This window comes from Protopterus annectens, chromosome 14.part0 (genome assembly GCF_019279795.1).
Source record: "Protopterus annectens isolate FY-2018-M chromosome 14.part0, PAN1.0, whole genome shotgun sequence".
In the NCBI taxonomy this organism is placed as follows: Eukaryota; Metazoa; Chordata; order Ceratodontiformes; family Protopteridae; genus Protopterus; species Protopterus annectens.
In genome coordinates this window covers 248,615,857-248,637,268 of record NC_056748.1, presented here as the reverse complement: position 1 = coordinate 248,637,268, position 21,412 = coordinate 248,615,857, and the positions used below count along the sequence as shown (strand labels likewise).

At 43.0% G+C, this 21,412-nt stretch overlaps 1 protein-coding gene across 1 annotated transcript in view; it reads left to right on the top strand.

The window, feature by feature from the left end:
• The window catches only part of SHTN1 (shootin 1), an 871,033-nt gene that overhangs the window by 212,383 nt on the left and 637,238 nt on the right, over window positions 1-21,412 (top strand). The window contains exons 5-6 of the mRNA XM_044055545.1: window positions 17,972-18,025; window positions 18,306-18,374. Of these exons, the coding sequence (XP_043911480.1) occupies window positions 17,972-18,025; window positions 18,306-18,374 (123 nt within the window). The remainder of the gene's footprint in view (window positions 1-17,971; window positions 18,026-18,305; window positions 18,375-21,412) is intronic.

Sequence of the window (21,412 nt, the reverse complement as noted above, 5' to 3'; positions counted from 1 at the left end):
TTTGCTTCCCCCCCCCATTAACTTTGGCTTTGTTCAGAATTCTTGAGCAGATAAGTTGACAGGTTTGCACAGAGCACTTATATTTAACCCAAGGTCACACACAAATCAGTATGTGAATAGCTAAATGTAATAGTTCTGTAGTCAGTGTTAGAGAATGTACAGAAGTCAGTTGACTGCTAGAAATGTTTGTTTATTCATTCTTTCTTTTTTTATGTTGAGCTCCTCTTATTAAGAATGTTCCTTGAAACCAGTCATTTTATCATGCTGTTAAATAACTTGCTTTTGACTGTGATGATAGTATTTATAACAGCAATCTTTTGATGTTATATGTTTCATTTAGTTATGCGCTCCTGCATTCTTCATGCCTAATGCTGCTTGCTTTAACTGGCTGATCATTGTAAAGATTCCATTTAACTCAATGAATGGTGTAAAGCAAGGTTAACTGGCTGCACTGGAATTGTAAGCTACAGATTACCTTTTTTTCTTAAGGATTTTGCTCAGGAGTACCTAGGAAATGCATGTATTTTATTTTATTTGCATTTGTGTACTGGGGTAATGCATTTCTCAGCAATGACCACATGCAGACAATAAAAGAATATACACAATCTAGTATGTACAAAAAAAAGAAAATATAGACAGAATGCAAAATAATCAAAATTAAAGGAGTTAATGTTTGTTACAGCATGTATGCAGTGTTAAGCCAACGGACATATAAATAGCTCTGACATAAGTTCACATTTTGCTTTCAAGTTAAAAGCCGAATTTTTTGATCCCACAACTCTGAGGTATAACTGTCATTGATCTGCCTCTTTCCCCATGGTAAGCAAATGTCTAAATGTGCTGTTTTTCACAGTATAACTTACTGCTGCAACTGAAAATACACTTCAGACGAGGGATTGAGTTTTAATGCTCTGACTCAGTTGCTGAGACTCCAGTCTGAAATCTTGGAATTGCAGAAACAAATATGTACGAACACCATTAATGTACTGTCAGCCACTAGTGGATTTTCAGTTTCGGATGGCGCAGTGGTGCAGCGGTAGCGTTCACGCCTCACAGCAAGAGGTTCTCCGGTTCGATTCTCTGCTGGGGTGCCTTCTGTGCGGAGTCCGCATGTCCTCCCTGCATTCGTGTGGGTTTCCTCTGGGTGCTCCCGTTTCCTCCCACATTACAAAGACATGCATCTTGAGCATGTCTCCCCGGGTCTCTGCTGAAAATTGGCTTCTTTCCAAGTCAGACTTTCCAGGTTAACAAATGTTAAATAAATAAATTATTGCTGTCTGCTGTAGAACCCACAACTGTGTTTGAAAAGAAAGATCTAGGTTTTGTTAGATTCTCTTTTTTTCCTGTTGTGATGTTCCTTATTTGGTATTTATAAAAAAATAAAAAGCCTGTCTTTTGAAGTGGCACCCCGAAACATTTACTGATTTCTCCTGCTGTGTCTAGAAGGATGTTGTGTTTCACCTTATCTAAGCATAGCTATAATAACTGTATGTTGCGCTGTACATGACAATGTTTATGTTAAAAAGCACAGAGGGGATCCAGTATCTGTCTGCTTGGGATGACATGATTGACAGACCTCGATGCTTTGCCAGAGATGGCCTGCATCTGTCTCCCCTGGGTTTCTGGGTACTGCCTAAGGCTCTTGCCACCCCTATAGTGCCTTTTTTAGGTGGTGTTCCAAAGACCAAATTACCACCGTAACAGCTATAGATAAATGCATTCTGAGGGTCATGCTGCTCAACGCTAGAAGTCTAAATCTCAAGATGCACTTGCTCGAAGCACTCCTCAAAATGGAGAACATTAACATTTGTGCTGTAATGGAGACTTGGTTTAAAGCGGCAGAAAGCACCCCTGCACTACCAGGCTATAACTCATTCCACACCTTTCAGCTCCAAAACATGGACCGAAGCTCCAAAGGTGGTGGTGTCTCCATATTCATTAAGGATATGCACACCTCCAGACTAGCAGCCCAGCATAATGCATCTGAGATACTTCAGGTACAACTAACATTGGGTAAGATGGCGATCCAGGTCATAGCGTGCTATAGGTCCCCAACCATGTCCCTAAACTCTCACTCCACGTTCCTAAGCACCCTGGAATCTATCAAGGTCCAACCCAACACTCTCTTACTAGGAGACTTCAACTACCCCTCCATCAATTGAGAAAATTACTCAAGCACCAATACACTGGACCAAAGCTTCCTGGAATTCATCATTTCCAATTCCCTGACCAGCTCATTCTGACCCCCACTAGAGAAAGCAACATCTTTGACCTGGTTATTACTAACATGGGCAACCATTGCTCTACACCAGTAGTCAATCCCTCCCTGGTCAGATCCTACCTTAAACGAATCACCATGGAAACCAACATCTCACCCACACCCCCCACAAAGTAACCACTTTGAAAAACTTCTCCAAAACTGACTTTGGACTCTTAAAAACAGAGGTGGCTAACTTCACGGCATCCATGCCAATGGAAATTAGCTGCATGACTACCAAATCATACACCAGTGCACTGTATGACTACGAACATGTACACAAATGCATGGAACTAGCCATACCCAACAGAACCAAGACGTTCTCCTCCAAAAAAAGGAAGCCAATCTGGTGGCACCCTGCCATTAATAAACACTACAAATTATTTTTAAATGTATTACTAACTTTTAGGGAAGATAAATGTATGGTGTATTGTTTAAGACATTATATGGCAGTACTTTGTAACGAAACATGGATTACTGTTCCGTGTAGTAAACAGAGTTTCTGATCACATGTCTGGTAAAACGTATAAATAAGGTGGAAAAAACTGTGTGTTTTTAATCTGAAGAAGTTGTCCCAAAGAGGACGACGAAAAGTGCTTCATTTTATGGAAATAAATTCAGCATATTTATTTGACAACAGTTTCTGAGTCGTACGTGCTTCCTAGCCTTTTTGTTTTTTACAAGTTTTTATTAATAAACACTACAACAGAAAGAAGAAACTGTTGCAGAAAAAGGTGAAGTCCCAAGATTGGAAAAACTCCCTTATTAGCCTCAACAAATAGTTGAGATCCCTCATCAAATCCTCTAAAGCCAGCTGTGAAGGCAGAATTACAGCGGACACTAAAAACAGTCACAAAGCCTTCTATAGCTATATCAAGAACCTCCATGGCAATACCCAGATTTGCTCTAGGGTACTGCACAATGGTACCTCCTATACTCAGCCAACAGATATTGCCAACATACTGGCCGACAGATTCAGTGCCAACTTTACCCCCCCCCCCCCAAAGGACCAATCACAATACCGGAAGAATGCCAGGCACCCAGCATTACTGCAGCACAGGTTAAAGCTGCATTGTCCAAGGCCAAGAATACAGCTTCCATGGGACCAGATAATATCCCTGGCTGTGTTCTACGTGAACTACAAAGTAAACTGGCACCACATCTGTGTTCCCTGATCAGTCAGAGCCTCACCTCAGGCTTTGTTCCTACTGAATGACACACTACTACAGTCATCCCTCTCCATAAAGGGGGAGCGACTACAAACCCTGGGAATTATCACCCCATTAACCTGATAAGTCTGATATGTGAAGCTATGGCACGCATCATCATGGACCTGATTACGTGAAATCTCCAAACTCTAGACCTAACGCAATTGGGCTTTGTGAAAGGGAGATCATGCCTTCTCAGCCTGGTTGACTTCTTTGAGTCACTCACCAGGGCTGTTGATGAAGGTAAGGACTTTGTGAAAGGGAGATCATGCCTTCTCAGCCTGGTTGACTTCTTTGAGTCACTCACCAGGGCTGTGGATGAAGGTAAGGCAGTGCATACAGCCTACCTCGATCTGGCCAAGGGCTTTAATACCATTCCTCACTCAGGAATTATTAATAAACTCACCAAACTAGGCATCAACCCCTATATCACTAGGTGGGTTGCAAATTGGCTCACAGGTAGAACACACAGTGTGAAAGTGATGAACTCCAAGTCAGACTGCCGACCAATCATGAGTGATGTCCCACAGGAATCAATCCTGGGTCCTCTCCTGTTCGGCATCTACTTCTTAGAAGTCCAGCCCAACACAGAGGGATTCTGACTGACCAGGTTTGCAGATGACTGCAAGCTGGGAGCCATTATTAACTCCCCAAGTGATGCAGACATCCTACAGAAAGGCCTCACTGAGACCAGTGACTGGTGTCGAAGCCATGGCCTTAAGCTTAACGCCAAAAAATGCGTTGTCATCCCCTTTGGTAAAAACTCAGTTCCCACTAATTACCACGTCAATGGAAGCCCACTGAACACATTATAAGAGATCTGGGGACGCAGGTTGACAGCGACCTCTTCTTCGATCACCACATTGCCACTGTGTTCATAATGTCCTTCTGTATTGCACATTTCATTTCAAAGGGTTTTGCATCCAGGAAGAAAGAGGTCATTGTCTCTCTCTACTCTTCCCTCATTAGACCAATCATCGAGTATAATGCCCCATTTGGCATGTACCTCACTAGACACCTGCAACAGCTGGAGAGGCCACAAGTACCTCACGAAGAGGATCCTGGGCATTAAACACATGTCCTATGTGGACAGACTCAAAAGACTACAGCTATTCTCTGCTCATATCACCTACTTAGAGGCGATCTCTGCTTGACTTACAATGCCATGTCTGACCCAGCTCTGTTAGAAATGCTGCATCTAAAGAAATCCCAGTCCTTCCACACCGCACGCTCGAGACCTTGAGCTCATTACCACAATCAACAGAACATGCTGGAGGGACAGGTTCCTCACCCAGAGACTGCCCATGCTCTGGAATAGACTTCCCAAACATGTCAAGCAGAGCACCTCACTGACCCTCTTCAAGAGAAATCTTGATAAGTGGATGGGTAATAGAAAGTTCACCCCGGCGATCACTGCAGTGGTTCTACTTGATAGAGGCAATGGGAACTAATGCCCAGTGGCACAATGCCATGGCACATCTATGGGCTAGGCTTGTAAAGGCTCCAGGGCCATTAGCCCTAGTACACACCTATGAATCTATGATAGCAGGAAAAAAGTTGTGTACATAAGGGTAAAAACATTTAAAAAATATGCAGATAGCACCGAGCTTTGCTAAAAGGTACAATAAAACACTGTAAAAGAAAACTAATAAAAGTAGCAGTTAAATGCAGTAACACCTTTACTAAACCAGTACATAAGTTTTTGCGCGTCATTATTCCACACAAAAGTTTTGATGTATTGTCTCTGACATCAAGAAGTGGAATTGACTGTTCTAAAATATTTGTTTTTATGTTATTACTTTACCAATTAAAAACTGCTAGGAGTATATGCAGACAGAAACCTTGAAAGTTTATGATCCTACCATTTTAGCTAAGAATTTCTAACATTATTGGTTCATTTAAAAAAAGAGAAATAGATAGACCATGGCATATGGAGATGTTCTCAAAAACTGAATGTCCAGTCAGCACTTCAGGTTTAATGAAAGAAGTATAGCCTTTTGCATTGGGGAAGTGGGTAGGGACTATCCATTTTAGCCTGAAGAGCTATTTTCCTATTTATTTTTGACTAAATGTTTTAGATAAAGCAACAACTGAATATAGGTTCGCCATACTGTAGTGTTGTTATAATAACCTGCAGAAGACAGAGTCATTATAGAAAACCCCTAACTTCAGAAAGCAGTAGCATAGCATTTAATAATTAAATCTGATGTCTCCTTCATTCCTCCTCACGATAGGGTCTCAGGTCCATCCTTTGGATCCGGCTCGGCCACATTCTACAGCTAAATTTAAATTTATAGTTAATTTTATAATAAGTATTATAGCCTTTAGCTTGGCCGCTTTTTTTTTTTTTTTCACAGGCTTTGCCTTTGTTATGGCAGACAAGCCTTTGCCTGGTTTCAAATGTTGCACTTCTTGTGGGCATAAAATCACCAACCAGGATGCCCACTAGGAGTACGTATATTGTTTGGGGCTGATCATTTGAAAGAGGACTGGACTGTCTGTGCTTCTTTCAATCTGCAAGCATTGGCAGATAGGAGGAATAAATTGATTCTCAGGGGCCTTCTTCAGCTCAGACCTCTTCCTGGGCTTCCTCATCACCTTCCCCAAAAGAGGCAAAAAAGAGGGCTCTCCCTGTCTCCTCAAGGGACTCTCTAGAGCCTAAGATAAAGAAAACGACATATCTGGTTTCCTCCAATCCGAAGAAGTTAGTTTCCTCCTCCTTCAGATCCATCAGCATCTTCAGATCCAGGGAATATTGTTATTACTATATCACCTCCTCCTCTGTCTGCTCCTATGTCACATCCCATGTCTCAGGATCTGAGATCCTCCACTAAGACACTGGCTCATTCTGCTAAATCCAAACACCCCCCCCCCAATCATCAGCTTCATCAAGGTCCTCTAGAAGCTGGTCCAAAGTGGATATGGACAGGATGATTAGGAGATTCCTCAAAGCCCAGATCCAGGTGGGGGTAGTCTTGGTTCCATCCTGTGTCTGATCTGTGAACTACCCTGACTATACTGTCAGAACTCCTTCTCCGATTTGACCCTCAGTTTAGGAGTTATAGAATCCGGGACCGCCATGCGTTTCTGGCTTGGTGCTGAAGAAGCTTCCATCCCCAATACCGAGGTTACCCTTGATTAGCCCTTTTCTGGTCTTCTCGGAGGAGAGCAAGTCTCACAGCTGTGGTGTTGGTGCTGAGTCCAGAAGAATAGGGTTGGCTCCATCTTTGTTGGAGCCATCTCTTCCCCTAGGCACCTCGGCACTTGACAGCTTGGATCCGGCCCCTTCTAGAGGCCACAGATCCGGGGTAAGTCCTGGCTGTTTTCCTTCTGTGGGTTCAGCTTCAGGAGAGACAGAAAGGACTTCTCCCAGTCCATCTGCTTTTCAGGGAGTGGAGAAGGTTTTCTTCCAAGTTGGAGATCCATTGATACACGTCCCACAATCCACTGCTGTACCCCAATTGGATGGAGGCCTTCACCTCATTCATCCTGGCATGAGTCTACCTCTCCCAAGTGGCCTCCAGTATCTCCCTGGCCAGGAGGGATCTTCTTCTTCTGACGCTTCCCCAGAGTACCCAGCTGAGGAAGTCCCTCAGAAGAAGACATGCAAAAGGAGGCACATTGTCTCCCCATTGGAGTCCTTAACAAAAGACACTGACTTCGACGAGGGGGAAGGATCCCCACCTGATGATGTCTCCTTTAGGGACATCATAGAGATCCTGAAGCAAAAAGGTGGGTGGTCTTCCCAGCCTTGTCTTTCTGATGAGTGAGTTCTTTTGGAGGTGTTCAGGACGGGCCCCCAGCAGATGCTCTGGTTGATTTAGTATCCTGCCAGGCATGGAACGAACCAGACATCATTGAGCTCATACCCAAGCGACTTGATAGGTTCCTGGTACCCCCAGCAGATAGTGAACATTGGAGCAAGGGTCCCATAGTCGATGCCATCATAGTGGTGGCAGCCACTAAGAAATAGTTGGCCGAAGAAACTGCCAATACTCATCCACCTAACAAGGAGTCTAGAGCATTGGACATGATTGGAGAAGTGCATTTACATCTTGGCTACCTTTGCGCTGAAGTCACTGACCTACCTGACCCATTTTACCTGGCTTCAGAGAGATCTGATCAATGAACTCTCAGCATCTCTCAGAGTCCATGCCTGCAGAGGAATTTAAGAAAGTTTCTCCCAAGCTGACCACTCAATCTTCTTTCGCCAACTCATCAATGAGGACTTTCCCTGTGGAGGCATGCCTGGATGAGGCTATGTGATTTCACGGAGCCCTTTAAGGCATCCTGTGTGACTGCCCCTTATGATGGCTCCTCACTGTTTGGACCATCGGTTTGAGATATTCTCACCTGCAGCGAAAAGGATGGGAAGACCTTTTTGCTGTAGGAATCAAATTTGCTACGGTCCAAAGGTCCTTCTCCAGGAACCAACGTGAAGGCAAGAAAATGTTTCATAAATCCCAACGGCTTTGCCAGGACCAGCGTGGGGAGCCCTCCTTGAGAGGCAGAGGAGGAGGGTTTGATGGTAGATGCCACCCTAGAGACAGAGAGGGCCCTCAAAACTAGAGCTTTAGGGAAGCCTTTTCCAACAAGCCCTATCAGAGCTCCTGAAGCACTGCCCGCCTCTGGAGGCAGTTGGGGACGACTAGCTTTGCACTCAGACGCCTGGACCCATTTGACTCAAAACCGCTGGGTGCTAAGCATAACATACAGAGGCTACTATATTCCCTTTTCTCTTCTTCCCCAAAATTCCAAGAACCTCCCCAATGTGCCACCCAGTGAGGGGCAGCACAGGAAATTCAACAACTGCTGCAAAAAAAGAGTCATCCAAGAGGTTCCAGCCAAACAAAGAGGATTTGGAACCTACTCCCGCTTCTTTTTAGTGCCAAAAAAAGACAGGGAACCTAAGACCTTTTCTGGATCTAAGCATCTTAAATGGTTATGTAAAGAAGTCGAGGTTCCGAATGATTATGGTTCAGTCCATTCTACCATTGTTGCACAAGGACGACTGGATGTGCTTGATAGATCTCAAGGATGCATACAATCACATCAAAATAGACAGGCGCTCCAGGTGATATCTCCGCTTCCATCTGGGAGCCAATCATTTCCAGTTCAGTGTACTGCCCTTTGGGCTCATCACAGCCCCCTGCGTGTTCACTAAATGCATGGCAGTGGTAACAGCTCAAATGAGGCCCAAAGGATTCTGGGTGTTTCCAAACTTAGATGATTGGCTCCTTACTGCTCCCACGAGGCATCAGCTACTCCAAGCCAGGGATTACTACTCATATTGTCACATTCTCTGGGAATCACCATAAACCTGAACAAGTCTAACCTGGCTGTTGTGCAGAATCTGGAATTTATAGGAACACAGCTGAACACGTGTGATCAGATAGCTTCTGTCCCCTTGCACCGTATAACAACACCAAAGAATCAGGTCCAGGACCTGTTATTCCATTATCATGACTGGTCTTACAAGCCCTACAATCTATGTCAGCAACTATCCTGTTAGTTCCCTTAGTCAGATTCTTCATGCAAGCTCTCTATTGGACATTGGCCACGCGATAGTCCATCTTCTTTCACCTACTGTCCTTCCTCATCAGATTGACTCCAATTTGCAAACGTCACCTCAGCTAGTGGATACAGTTGGACAATCTCTTCCTAGGCAGGTCCTTCTTAAGCAACCTCCCAATAGCCACAGTGACCAAAAATGCATCCCAGTTCGAGTGGGGGGGTGGCATTACAATGGGAAGATTGTCCAAAGCACCTGGTCCCCTATCAAGACCAAGTTGCACATCAGTGTCCTAAAGATGAGAGCAGTTCTTCTCGCGTTGCAAGCCTTTCAGGGTGCTCTCCTCTTAGGGGACTGTTGCAATACATACCAACTTGTCGGTTGTCTGGTACATCAACAAACAAGGAGAAACCCGTTCTTACCCTTTGTGCAGGGAGGCCATGAGGGTGTGGGAGAGGGCAATATCTTCAGACTGTCTTGTAGTTGCAGTGCATATCCCGGGGAAAACCAATGATTGGTGGACAGACTCAGCAGATCACTGTTGGTCCTACACAAGTGGTCCCTCAGTCAGTCAGTGGCGAACATGATCTTCAGTCACTGGGGTCAAGCTTGCTGCGACCTCATTGCCTCTCCCCTTAACAAATTCCTCACTCTGATCCCTCCTCCAGGAGAGTTCCCGAGGGATGCACTAGTTCACACTTGACCCCTGGCCCTCCTGTATGCTAACTCTCCCCTTCCGCTCATTCCAAAGTTTCTTCAGAAGGCAAGCAGGTTGAAGAGCTCTGTCATCCGCATTGCCCTCTTCTGGCCTCGACAGGTGTGGTTTCTATTCCTCTGGTCTCATCTGAAATATCCCCCTTGGATACTGGAACCAAATCAGGATCTTCTTTCTCACCCATCGGGATGCAGCATCTGAATCTTCATGCCCTCAGACTGACCCCTTGGTTTCTCCACTTCCAACCCTAGTGAGACGGTCCAGGCTCAGTTCCCTAGTCCAAAAGATACTTCTAGCTTCGCAAAAGGGTTCCACCAAAAAAGTCTCCACCAGTAAGTGGAAAAGATTTGTCATTTGGGCTACAAACAGAAACATTGACCCCTTCTCAGTGCCAGTTTTGGACGTTCTGCTATTTCTTTGTACTCTATTTGTGGAAGGTGCTTGCTTCTCTACCATCAGGCTTCAGCTAGTAGTTATTTCTAACTTCCAAGCCAATCTCATTCTCTGTTCTTCTTTAGATTGTGCAAATCCTTTATGAAAGGTGTTTTCTTGTTGAGGGCTCCCATCAAGGACCCCTCTTCTCCATGGGATCTCACTGTTGTGTGTTGCAAGCTTTGACCCAGGGACCCTTCGAATCAGTTGCAAGTTGTGATATGAAGTTTTTGTCATGGAAGACCATCTTTCTGGTGGCTATAACTTCTGTTAAGAGAATTTCTGAGCTAGAAGCCTTATCCTCCCAACCTTCTTGCATAGCTTTTTGCAAGGACAGGGTATCTTTACGTATCAGTCCTTCCTTTATGCACAAAGTCTCCACTGAAAATAACATCAACCAGTCCATCCAGTTACCAATGTTTTTTTACAAATTTCTCCAATAAAGGAGAGCATGTTGTTCACCTTCTAGGCATTCAGAGACAACAGTTTTTATCTGCACAGGACCAAACAACACAGGAAGTCTGACCAACTCTTTGTAGCCTTTTCATCTAATAGATTAGGACAGGTGGTGTCCAAAATTATCTTGGCAAAACAGATATCTGGTTGCATTTCATACATTTAGTCACTCAAGGGACTGGAATTGCTTAGACCTCCCAGAGCACATTCTATCAGAGCAATGTCTACTACTTCTGCCTTTTATTCTAGAACCTCCATTGATGATATTTGCATGGCAGCGACATGATCTAACAATCACAACTTTATATTGCACTACAAGTTGTATATCATTTCCAGGAGCAAGGCCTCCTTTGGTTCGATGGTGCGCCAGCATATCCTTCCATGAGGGACACCCAGGATCTGTGAACTCTGACCCTGTGGTGAGGAGGAATGAAGTAGACAATATCAGATTAAATGGTTATGTCTTACCATAACTTGGCATCTGTGTTGTCTTCCTTCATTCCTCCTCACTTTCCCACCCATCCATACCCCTGCCTCTTTTGTTCTAGAGGATCCTAGTGTATGTATGAAGGGACTCCTGTGTCCCATGTCTGAGCCTCATCTGCCATTCTTTTGCTGTATGGGTGTTAGATGTATGGAATCAGCAAACTCAATCTGAGGTACTTGGGTAGATGTAGTGCATTATGGATAAGAGGGAGGAGTTTAAGTGTCAAATCCAAGTCTGTAGAATGTGGCCGAGCCCGATCAGAGACCCTATCGTGAGGAGGAATGAAGGAAGACAACACAGATGCCAAGTTATGGTAAGACATAACCTTTTATTATTTAATATATTACTGACAGTTTGTGGTGCTTGCCCTAGTTAAGATCTTTAGTACTCTGTTTGTGGGGCAAGGAACCTCTAATTTAATTTGAGCACACTTGTGATTAATGGGTAATCTTAAACAAGTTGCGTTAGTTGTAGCACTTACTGAAAAGAGTAGTGGAACTTTATTAACAGCTTCTCAAATTATTTATGTATTTCTTTACACTATTTACACCAGTTATACAGAAAAACCTTAAAAACAAATACAGATGCACAAAATATCCATTTGTTGCAGATTCTCTCACCTCACCCTTTTCTCCACAACCATACACACATTGTTTTCAAACTCGTATTATAATCTTAAAACCTGTTATACAAAAAATCTTAACATCTATTGATCCATGTCATCTTTACTGCACTCAGTCTTTTTGAATCCAGTTTCTCAACTATATCATTGTTTGTAGTTTTGTTTCCCATACATCAGATTTTGTAACTGTATATTCAAAAAAACTGTCATTTTTCATAATCATGTTGTAATCCAACTTATTATACAAAGCTTCATCACATCTGTTTATTCACAGTACCCATACTGTACTCACTAATATTTTCCCACTATCTCTTTGTTCATAGTTTCACGTTTCCCATACATCAACTTTTGTAAATATGCATTCCAAAAATTAACTTTTTTTATAATCTAATGCACATTACAGCACCCCCCACCAAAAAAATCTTAAACCTCCCACATGCTACCAGTGCGTGTTCTTCGTTCTTTTCCACTCCACATAGAATGCACGCCATTTCTGCCATTAGTTTGGATTTATTTTAGCTCTTCACTGATAATTTTCCCAAACATTTACCAACATACTTGACAAAGAAAGAGTGATATGGGGGTGAGGAAGCAAGGGTAACATTTTTTTGTGAGACGGTTGCCAATTTTGTAATATTTTTCAAAAAACTTAGCAGAGGGAGGTGATAGCAGAAGCAATCACAAAAGATAGACAAAGACCAAAAGGGAAATTGCTGACACCAGTGGGTAAATCATAAAAGAGAAGCAGACACACAGGGGGATGACAGTTGGTGATGGGAAGTTTGAACAAACAATGGGAAGGGAAGTGACACATAAGGAGAGGGAATACCCTTATGGGGATGACAGCTTACTGCCATGCTGGAGAGTGCTGCACCCAACTTGAGGTCAGTCAATTCGATGGGCATCCTCATGACCAAGCACAGTTGCTGTCTGTTGTCAGGCATCCTACCTTCTACTGTCTGATATATCATGACCCTCTTTTCGCATACCTCTAATGGGGAGTTTACATCCCCCTCCAGAGATGGACAACTGTAGGCCACTAGGGAACCCTCCAAGTTGCCTCCTGCTGGGTGACCTACTCCTGTAGAAATGCCAGCCTGAAGACTGATGTGGACTTAGTGGATGATAGCAAGGCAGGTGCATGGAATATGGGAGTCTACAAAGTGGGCATTGCTCAGTGAATGTGGAGTCAGATGCCACCACCACCATATCAGAGACAATAGCTACACTGCTGGGCCTGTAGGGTGAACTATGTGAGGGTATGACCCATATGGTTGATGTGTTAGGCATAGCAGTGCCCCCCACTACCAGCATAGTGCAGTCTTTCTGTATATGCCACTGTCAGCATGGTGCAGTTTTTCTGTATGTGCTGGGCCTGACTCCATTCCCGTGGCTACTAGTTGTCTGTCTCCACTGTGGACACATTCCCACAGGACAGGTAAATTCATAGATGGCTACTAGGCTATCAGTCCAAGTGCCAATTTAAGCCTAGTCAAGCTTGACCCCAAATTTACTAAAATATATTTATTATAATTTAGTCATTGCTTTTGTTAACCAGGATAGACTAACTTGGTAAAAAAAAGCCCTTTTTCAGCAGAGGCCTGTTGAGAATAGCACCAATAATACAGCTTACAGTTTCAAACGCATAGTTAAATATAATTTTACAGAAAAAAAATTTCAAATAGACATGTAATTTCAGATACTTATTTGCAATGTAGTAGTTACAGTAAAATTATTGGTTGCAACCTAAATATGTACAGGTATGGAACATTTTTTTTTTATTAAAAATGTAATTTTTTTCATATCCTATTATGAAGACCTATGGGGTTATAGGTCAGATAGTGGATGTGGCTATAGTAGGGTTTAGAGAGGGAAAGAAGATGTTCAAGATAGTTTGCAGAAGTAGGAAGTTTTTATCTGTCGAAGAGTAGACCAAAAAAAAAACAGGAGGAGGAAAATTATGAGAGTAGAGTTTTTGTAAGAGGAGGCTATGTATTAATGGGTGATTTATTGCTGATGTGTCACTACCCCAAGGAATTGTGCAAGTTATGTTACAGACTTGTTCACATCAAGCATTCACAGGCTGGCTCTGTGCATTAGGGAGATGGGTACCAAACCAGGTGTAAATTAGCATTTTCCCATTCACTGGTTCAAGTTATTTTTGAATATGGTCAGGGATGAGCATTTCTTCACATGGCTGGGAAGCCTGTTCCAGAGAAGGGGTAATCTTTGAGACACATAACTGTTCATATGTCATGTCCTGTTTGTCACAGATGAGGATGAGGTCCTTAGAATGGGTATTTCCTGATGATTTTTGTTTTGTGGATGTGCAGCAAATCTGTATGTGTGGGATCAGAGGGTGCCTTGTACGATAGATATAGATTGCCTTGCAAGAGTCAGTAGGAGACCAGGTACAGGGCTTTGAGATGGTCCACACAGGACTTGTTTACTCCCTGTATTCTTTGTAAGGAATCTCTGTGGTCTCTCAAGCTGTTTCAACTTCCTGATCAGGTACATACTGAAAGGATTGTTATACTCAATGATTTGTCTTATGAGAACCAAGTACAGTGGAATGATGACTTCCCTGGACCTGAATGCCATGCCCTTACTTATAAGTTGTGCAACGTAGAATGATTTTCTCACAACAATAGCACATGGTGGTCAAAGGTCAATATGTGTTTCCAAATCAGTGAACACTGAGTTTACTTTTAGGAATGCATTATTAATATGGTAATTTTCAGGGATTTTCATCTTTCCAAAGGATGCTTTTATGCATTTTTATACATTGAGTTGTAGTCCATGGCTCTGGCACCAGTTGTTTGCCTGTGCCAGGCCCTCTTGAGCTCTTGAGGGGTATTTAGTGACCATATCTAGCTTGGGCAGCTGCAGTGGTGCATTGATTAGCATCCCCGCCTCACAGCAAGAGGTTCTCCTGTTCGATCCTTGGCTGGGGTGCCTTCTGTGCGGAGTCTGCATGTCCTCCCTGTGGTCGCGTGGGTTTCCTCCAGGTGCTCCGGTTTCCTCCCACATCCCAAAGACATGCTGTAGGTGGATTGGACACACTAAATTGGCCCTAGGTGTGTGTGTGTGTGTGTGCCTTCTGTGGAAGGTTAGGCGCTGGGCTGGCAACTCAACACTGTAAAACTCCTCTGTCAGTCATGAGCGGACAGGTGATCCGCTGTGGCGACCCCTAACTGGGAAAAGCCAGAAGAAGAAGAAGTGACCATGTCTAGCTTGCAGTCCTCATGACATTGAGTTGTCAGAGTCAAGTACTTTTACCTCCTGCACAACAGTCACCATTGATCTGCTTGGTACAGCACACTATGGCCAGCAGTCCAGATAATGGAGTATGTTTCAGGAAGATTGTATAGACAGGCAGCAATGGTTTTGTATTTCAGCATCACCATTGCCTGGGAGTGTTGGTGCCAGTTCTATTCCTCTCAAGGGTGCATTTCTGTCCAGGAGCATAAAGGTTCTTTATCATTCCCACCTGAGGTCCTACAACACCTGTTATGCACATATACACAACCACATCTGTAGCAAATATGTAATCTGAATTCCTGTGGCCAGTGCTGCTGGTCAGCTCCCCCTTTCAGGAAGTGTTGCTCCCAACCTAGAATACCCTGTCTCCCCCAATCTCCTGTCTATAGCATGCCCTCCCTTTTACAGCCTTAGTTCAACAACCTGCCACCGTGGTCTGCATTGTGCCCCTCCTCACCTCTGCATACGAGGATACCTGTGCCCTGCCTACACTGCTGCATTGTATGAGTAGGTGACATCTAATGTACAGTGTGGCTGTTCAGTGTGCTGTATAGAGCAGCTTGGGAGTAGTATTGCATCCCCCAGTTTTAATCTTTGTTGTATTAATTCTGGCACAGACATGACCTCTTTGCCAGTTCTGCACTGTTACATTTCCCTGTACTCCTCATGGTCTTCCCCTGCAGCTGGTTCCTTCAACTCCTTAGCTTGCTCCTCATCTGCAGCTGGCTCTTGCCTGTCTAGTTCCATGATGGCAGTCCCCTGCTGTAGCTGTCTGTATATGACTATGTTGTGCAGAATTGTACAGATAATAAGCTTCTTGCTGCAGCTCTCTGGAGCATACTTCATTCTGCTGTTGGAAAAATCCAGGCAGCAGAAGTGGTCCTTCATCTGTCTAAATACATGCTCAATGATAATGTGGGTCTGAAACAGTATGGTGGTGTATTGCATCTCAGCCACATTCTTAGGATTGCATATGGGTGTCGCAAGTTATGGCTCCAGGGCATATTTTGCATGCCCATTAAGATGCCCCAGTGGGAAGCTATCCCCTCACAAACTGCAGGTATAGGTTGGATGTCTGCCAAATGGTGGCATGATGGGATCTGCTTGGGTGGTGCACAGGCACATTGTATATAGTACTGTGTGCATTGCATACCACCCGTCAGTTGATGGAGTGGAAAAACTTCTGGCTGATGTACCATTCTCAGTGTGGATCAGGCAGGGTCCTGATAGCAATATGACTGCAGTCAGTGGTCCCTAGCACCTCAGGGAAATTGTCGCTGTTATAGAATAACCTCATAGTGTTTCTTTCCTATGTAGTCTTTGCAAGCCACATTTGTTCCTCCACACTGCACCATAGCATTAAACAGTTAGTGTGATAATCATGAGGTGGATGTCTATGATACACCCATCATGTCCTCTGGTTGCTAGAAAGTCCCTGTAGCATGGACTGTCAAAGCTACCCATACCTTAATAGTGACTGGTATTCCAAGCGAGGATGACACATGTCTACCAGCTACCTTATGTTGTGTCTGTTTACATGATAGTGTTTATCTATGTCCCTGTTGGAGAAGTAATGACATGTTAGACACTGTCAGATCTTTCTGTGATGTGGAGGATGGCAATGTACCCCTGTCATGAACACTGGCAGCAAAAACATCCTGTAACTGTACTGTTTGGTTAATATGGCTGCTGCTACTAGCACTGTAGTGTGGTCTCTGCCTCTGTTAACTGAGAAATCACAGTATACAGGCTTGCTCTCAGCCTCTGATTGTCATGCAATTTTTGTACATTTCTGAATCACCCTACCTCATTTACCTTGATTTGCATTTTGTAGTTGGGCACTTTACTAGAAGGTTGCTTATCTCTATGTCTTTATATTGTTCTTAACTTATGATGCTCACCATTCAAGTTTCACTGGCTTGCTTGACACTAGTAGCTGTGTCTGTGAATTGACCCCAACCTGTGCTCTAGTGCTCACCATGCTATTTTACCTACTGAATTACACTATTAGTTTCTGAATCACTCTGTTGTGTATAGATCATTGTTGCCATGCAGTATTTCCTAGGTGCCCCATTGACCTGCACCAGATTCATGATTATTTAAATTTCTTTCCCAGCGATCAAAACAGTGAAAAAAAGTCACTGAAAACCACTTTGCAAACACACTTTTAAGCTGTTTCTGCAGGGGTAAGCTTTCCTTGTTCCCCTGGTGTGTGTGTGTGTGTGTGTGTGTGTGTGTGTGTGTGTGTGGGGGGGGGGGGGGTACCTCCAACTTCTGTGTGCCCACCTCCACAATAACACAACAGTGCAGAGGGAGCAACACCATATTATTGCTGAAAGTGGCTTTCAGCATTAAAGCTATTGGGTTTTTGTCAGTCAGATATACAGCGTTTGGCATGAATACACAATTTCCCTGTTCCACATATGGGTGTAAAATATACTGTTGCCACACAAGGCTTAAACCGTGACATGTGCAGCCATTTGCACATGTTTATTAGCACCAACACTTCCAATTCGAGAAGTAATACTCTATGTTCCCTTAAACAGTATACTTATTTAAAATCAGATACATGTTTAATAAGTACTAGTTGTAACTGTGATGCATTATGATGTGGTGCCACTACTAATATTTAACACCCCACCCAGTATCACCCTCATTGTAATTAAATAAAGCATCTAATTTTCACTGTGCCCGGCACAGGAAAATATTTTTTTTTGGGTGGCAAAAGCCAGTGAACCTTTTTGGCTAGGCTTATATAGGCCCCAGGGCCAAAGCCTAGTACCTACCTATGAACCGATGTTATATTTCACAGCTTTGCCTCCTAGCATTTAGGAAAGTAGTAAAGTACATCAAATCAGTGGTGATGTGTCTCAGGATTTGTTACCTAACGTTGTATTGTTTTACATCTTAGCTGTTTACTTTTTTAATTTAGATAGTGATGGGAATGTGTATGTAATTTAAAAAAAAAAAAATGCTTTCTATGTGTGATTCCATCCTAATGATTTATTATCTTTAATTTAGACTGTGAATGTCAAATCTCCTGACAGTGCTGTACAACAACTTAAAGTAATACTGGTAAGACTGAAGATTCTACAGTTTATGTAAAGTTAATGTAATGATTTGATGCTAACATTTAAAATGCAGGTTTGTGTACTTGCCATGTCACCATTAAAGCACATTTTATGCAAACTCCTGTGCCATGAGTGTGAATTGAATTCTGATTAATTGAACCATCTAGGTGCAATAAACATTGTGCACTGCCCAGATTTTCTACTGTACTTAATTTTAAAAAATAGCCAGGGGTATTCCTTGTACCTTTGCAAAATGTCTTTTTTTTTTTTCTTTGCAACAAAAGCATCAGGATCTGACTTTGGAGGCCTTCTGCAGCAGTATTGAAATTTCCTCTTCTGCTGTCCTTGAATTGGTAAAATATTTCCCTCATTTTCACTTTAACTGTTGCATGCACTTGTCAACGCTTTGGTGTCAAATACTAGCCTGGTAGAAGGTGTCCAAACCTACACTACCTCAGTTTGACCTGTAGTTGTTTTCTGATGTTTTCACAATTTAACATTTGTCATGGAAAAGTCCGAGTTCGGTACCCAAGGGATTGAAGCCTTGTAGTATGTTTCTGCATTTACTGGACCTCAAGTCGGGATCTGCACTGGTGCAGACTCTACTGTTTGGGAGGAGTGTTAAGGTCAAGAACTGACATAAATTCTAATTCCTCAAATGTTCTGTGAATGGCAGTAGTTGAAATCCCCTACAGAGGGACCAGCAAGATGGTCCCTGTAATGATACCAGGATGATGCTTGAAAAGGATGAGTGAAGTGAAGAATGGACATCAGTTACGACCTTCTATTACTGCTTTCCCTATGAAATAGCCTTGTGGTCTTCATATGTCACTAGCTCACTCCCAGCTAGAAGGAAATTGTGTTCATAACTGTCAACCAAAAATGAGAGGTCTGTGAGAGGTACATCTGTGGATGTTTGTCCTAGGATGCCCACACACTGTTTCTTATGGTCAAGTATCTGCAGCTTGCTTGTACCCAGGCTTCTGTCCTGAGACATTCCTTCAGTACTTTGACAAAAATGTTGAACTCTAGAATAGAGAGTCTTCTCCTGAATTTGGCAATATGTGCTGACCAGGATTGTGGTGGTCCCCCTCGGTCTTTCAGTGTCTGTAAGCTCTGTGGGGCAGCTCCAGATATTTCATATTCACAGGCTTTTCGACATGTAATGTAATCTGTCTTCACATTTACAAATGGGCATCCAAAAGGAGCATGGACTGATGTCTAGATTAAGGCCTCCTGCAGTCCTTTGTTGTCCTGTCACCTGCTGCACCCAGTATTTTATAGGTGCTCTGCTACCTAAGCCCTGGCATCACCTTTCACATGCTCATCCCCTTGCATGTCTATTAAGTGTGGATCCACTCATCCAGAAGCTAGAGTTAGGGGAGGCACTTTCACTTTCTTAGTATTCTTTTATGAGGAATCTGAACACCATGAGGCTCCTGTCTCTGAGTCAGATGAGGACTGTGTGCGTCCTCTTTTTTTTCTATGCAGCCCTTTTAGGTGACTCTTCTTATAGGAAAACTGTTGGTCTGGTGATGTATTCTGAGGTCTAGCTTGTGACTTTTTCTGCATTCTTTCCAGAAATGCATAAATCAGTAGCTGTGGGTTGTCTTTCACTGGATCCTGTCCCCTAGCTTTGCAGCCTGGAAAGAAGGCAGAGAAGATGCTTTTAGGCAAGAATTTTCTTAAGATATTCCACTCTGACTTCTGATTTTTCCATCCTCAGGGCTGGCCAACCAGAAGTGAGAGTGGAAGTGTGAGAGGGAGGCAGAGGTTTTGGAAGCTGGTTGGTTGTTTTTTTCTTGGAAAAGATGCAACACAAATAGCCTAAAGGCTAATGCAGCAGTGAGGAATTCAAACATCTGCTGCTATGGGTAAGTGCAACTTACAAAACTGTACTTTAAACAATATCAAAGTACCTACTTCATAGACGTATGCTGTGGTGATTGCATGCCATATATTTTCTTCCAGTAGGTATAAATTGCTCTGCTGTTTAACAAAAATAAATAAATAAATAAAAAGTAAGAATGTGTTATTATTAGGCTGCTTGGGTTCTGCCACTTTTAACCTTGTTATCTGTACATGGATTTTGTAGCTCTTCTACTGGCTGCCAGGTTCAGACAATGCCCAACATACTCAAAGATATCATGTAATGAGCCAAATTTCATATTTATGTGCTACTATCAGGTGGGTCTATATTACTTTGTTGAAGTTTTGTTTCCACGAATACCTAATCATTGACTGCTTTACATCGAACATCCGTTCATCGAATGTTCACATCAGTGAATGGTTTTCATAGGGAAGGGAATTAGTTGTCCACCACAGTGATCCTCACACACACTATATTATTTCAAACCCATCAAGGTGGGGGGCTGCACCCCCCCACCCACTTATATATACCATCTGTGAGATTGCACTACAGTGGGGAAAAAGGCAAATTTCTAATGATAGCCATCTAACTCCCTTCCCTATGAAAACTGTTCATCAGTGTGAAAATTTGATGAATGGATGTTCAGTGTAAAGGGGTTGATGATTAGGTATTCACGGAAATAAAACCTTGATGAAGTAATAGAGACCCTGTCAAGCACACCTTGATGCTAAGGTTTCAGCTTTTGGTAGTCCCTTGAATGTTCTGTTTTGGGAGAATGCAATCTTGAGTCCAGCTAAAGGCTGCCATGGTCCGTTTGATGCAATTCTTCTTTCTCAGGGTAGTGGAGTACAGTTGTCCAGTAATTAATCCAGGGCACACTAAGTGTTATGTGACCTTATGCAAAGATAGCATATTGTAAGACATCACTATGCAAATAGATGTGCCTAGGAGATGGGGGTCTGTTTTTACATGCATTGCTTATTTTACTTCAGGAGCAGCTTGGCTGTAGATACAAAAATTCACAATTTGCAGATGACAAGTAGTGATCAACTCTCATTTTCATTAATTTAGTACTGGAGAGCTAATCTCTTCTGGAAAAGAGGGAAAGTACTACTGAATGATTTTAGTTACTATGCCAGGATGGTTCATGGAATAAGAGAGTTTGTAGGACATCAAGGGGCTACTTAGACAAACTAACTGGAGCAAAAAGATAACTGACTTTTGTTTCACAAAGTGTAGTATGTTGCTTTGGTAAATAATTCATTTTAGTTGGGCAAAACAGGCTTGTATAGCAAATTATTCTGCGACTTATTTCAGCCTCTGCCTGTTCTTGTACAGGCCACCTGTTTCAAAGACTCAGCGCTTCTTGGTATTCAAGTCCAAAATGCCCTGCCAAATTCATGCCAGTGGTAGGCTATCCCCAGCCTTTCTTGTAGTTTTAGCTTGATGACAGTTGAACTAACAGAGACTCAGTGGTGGAACCTGTCTTTTTCTGTCCACTCCCTTGTTTGGTTCAAGATC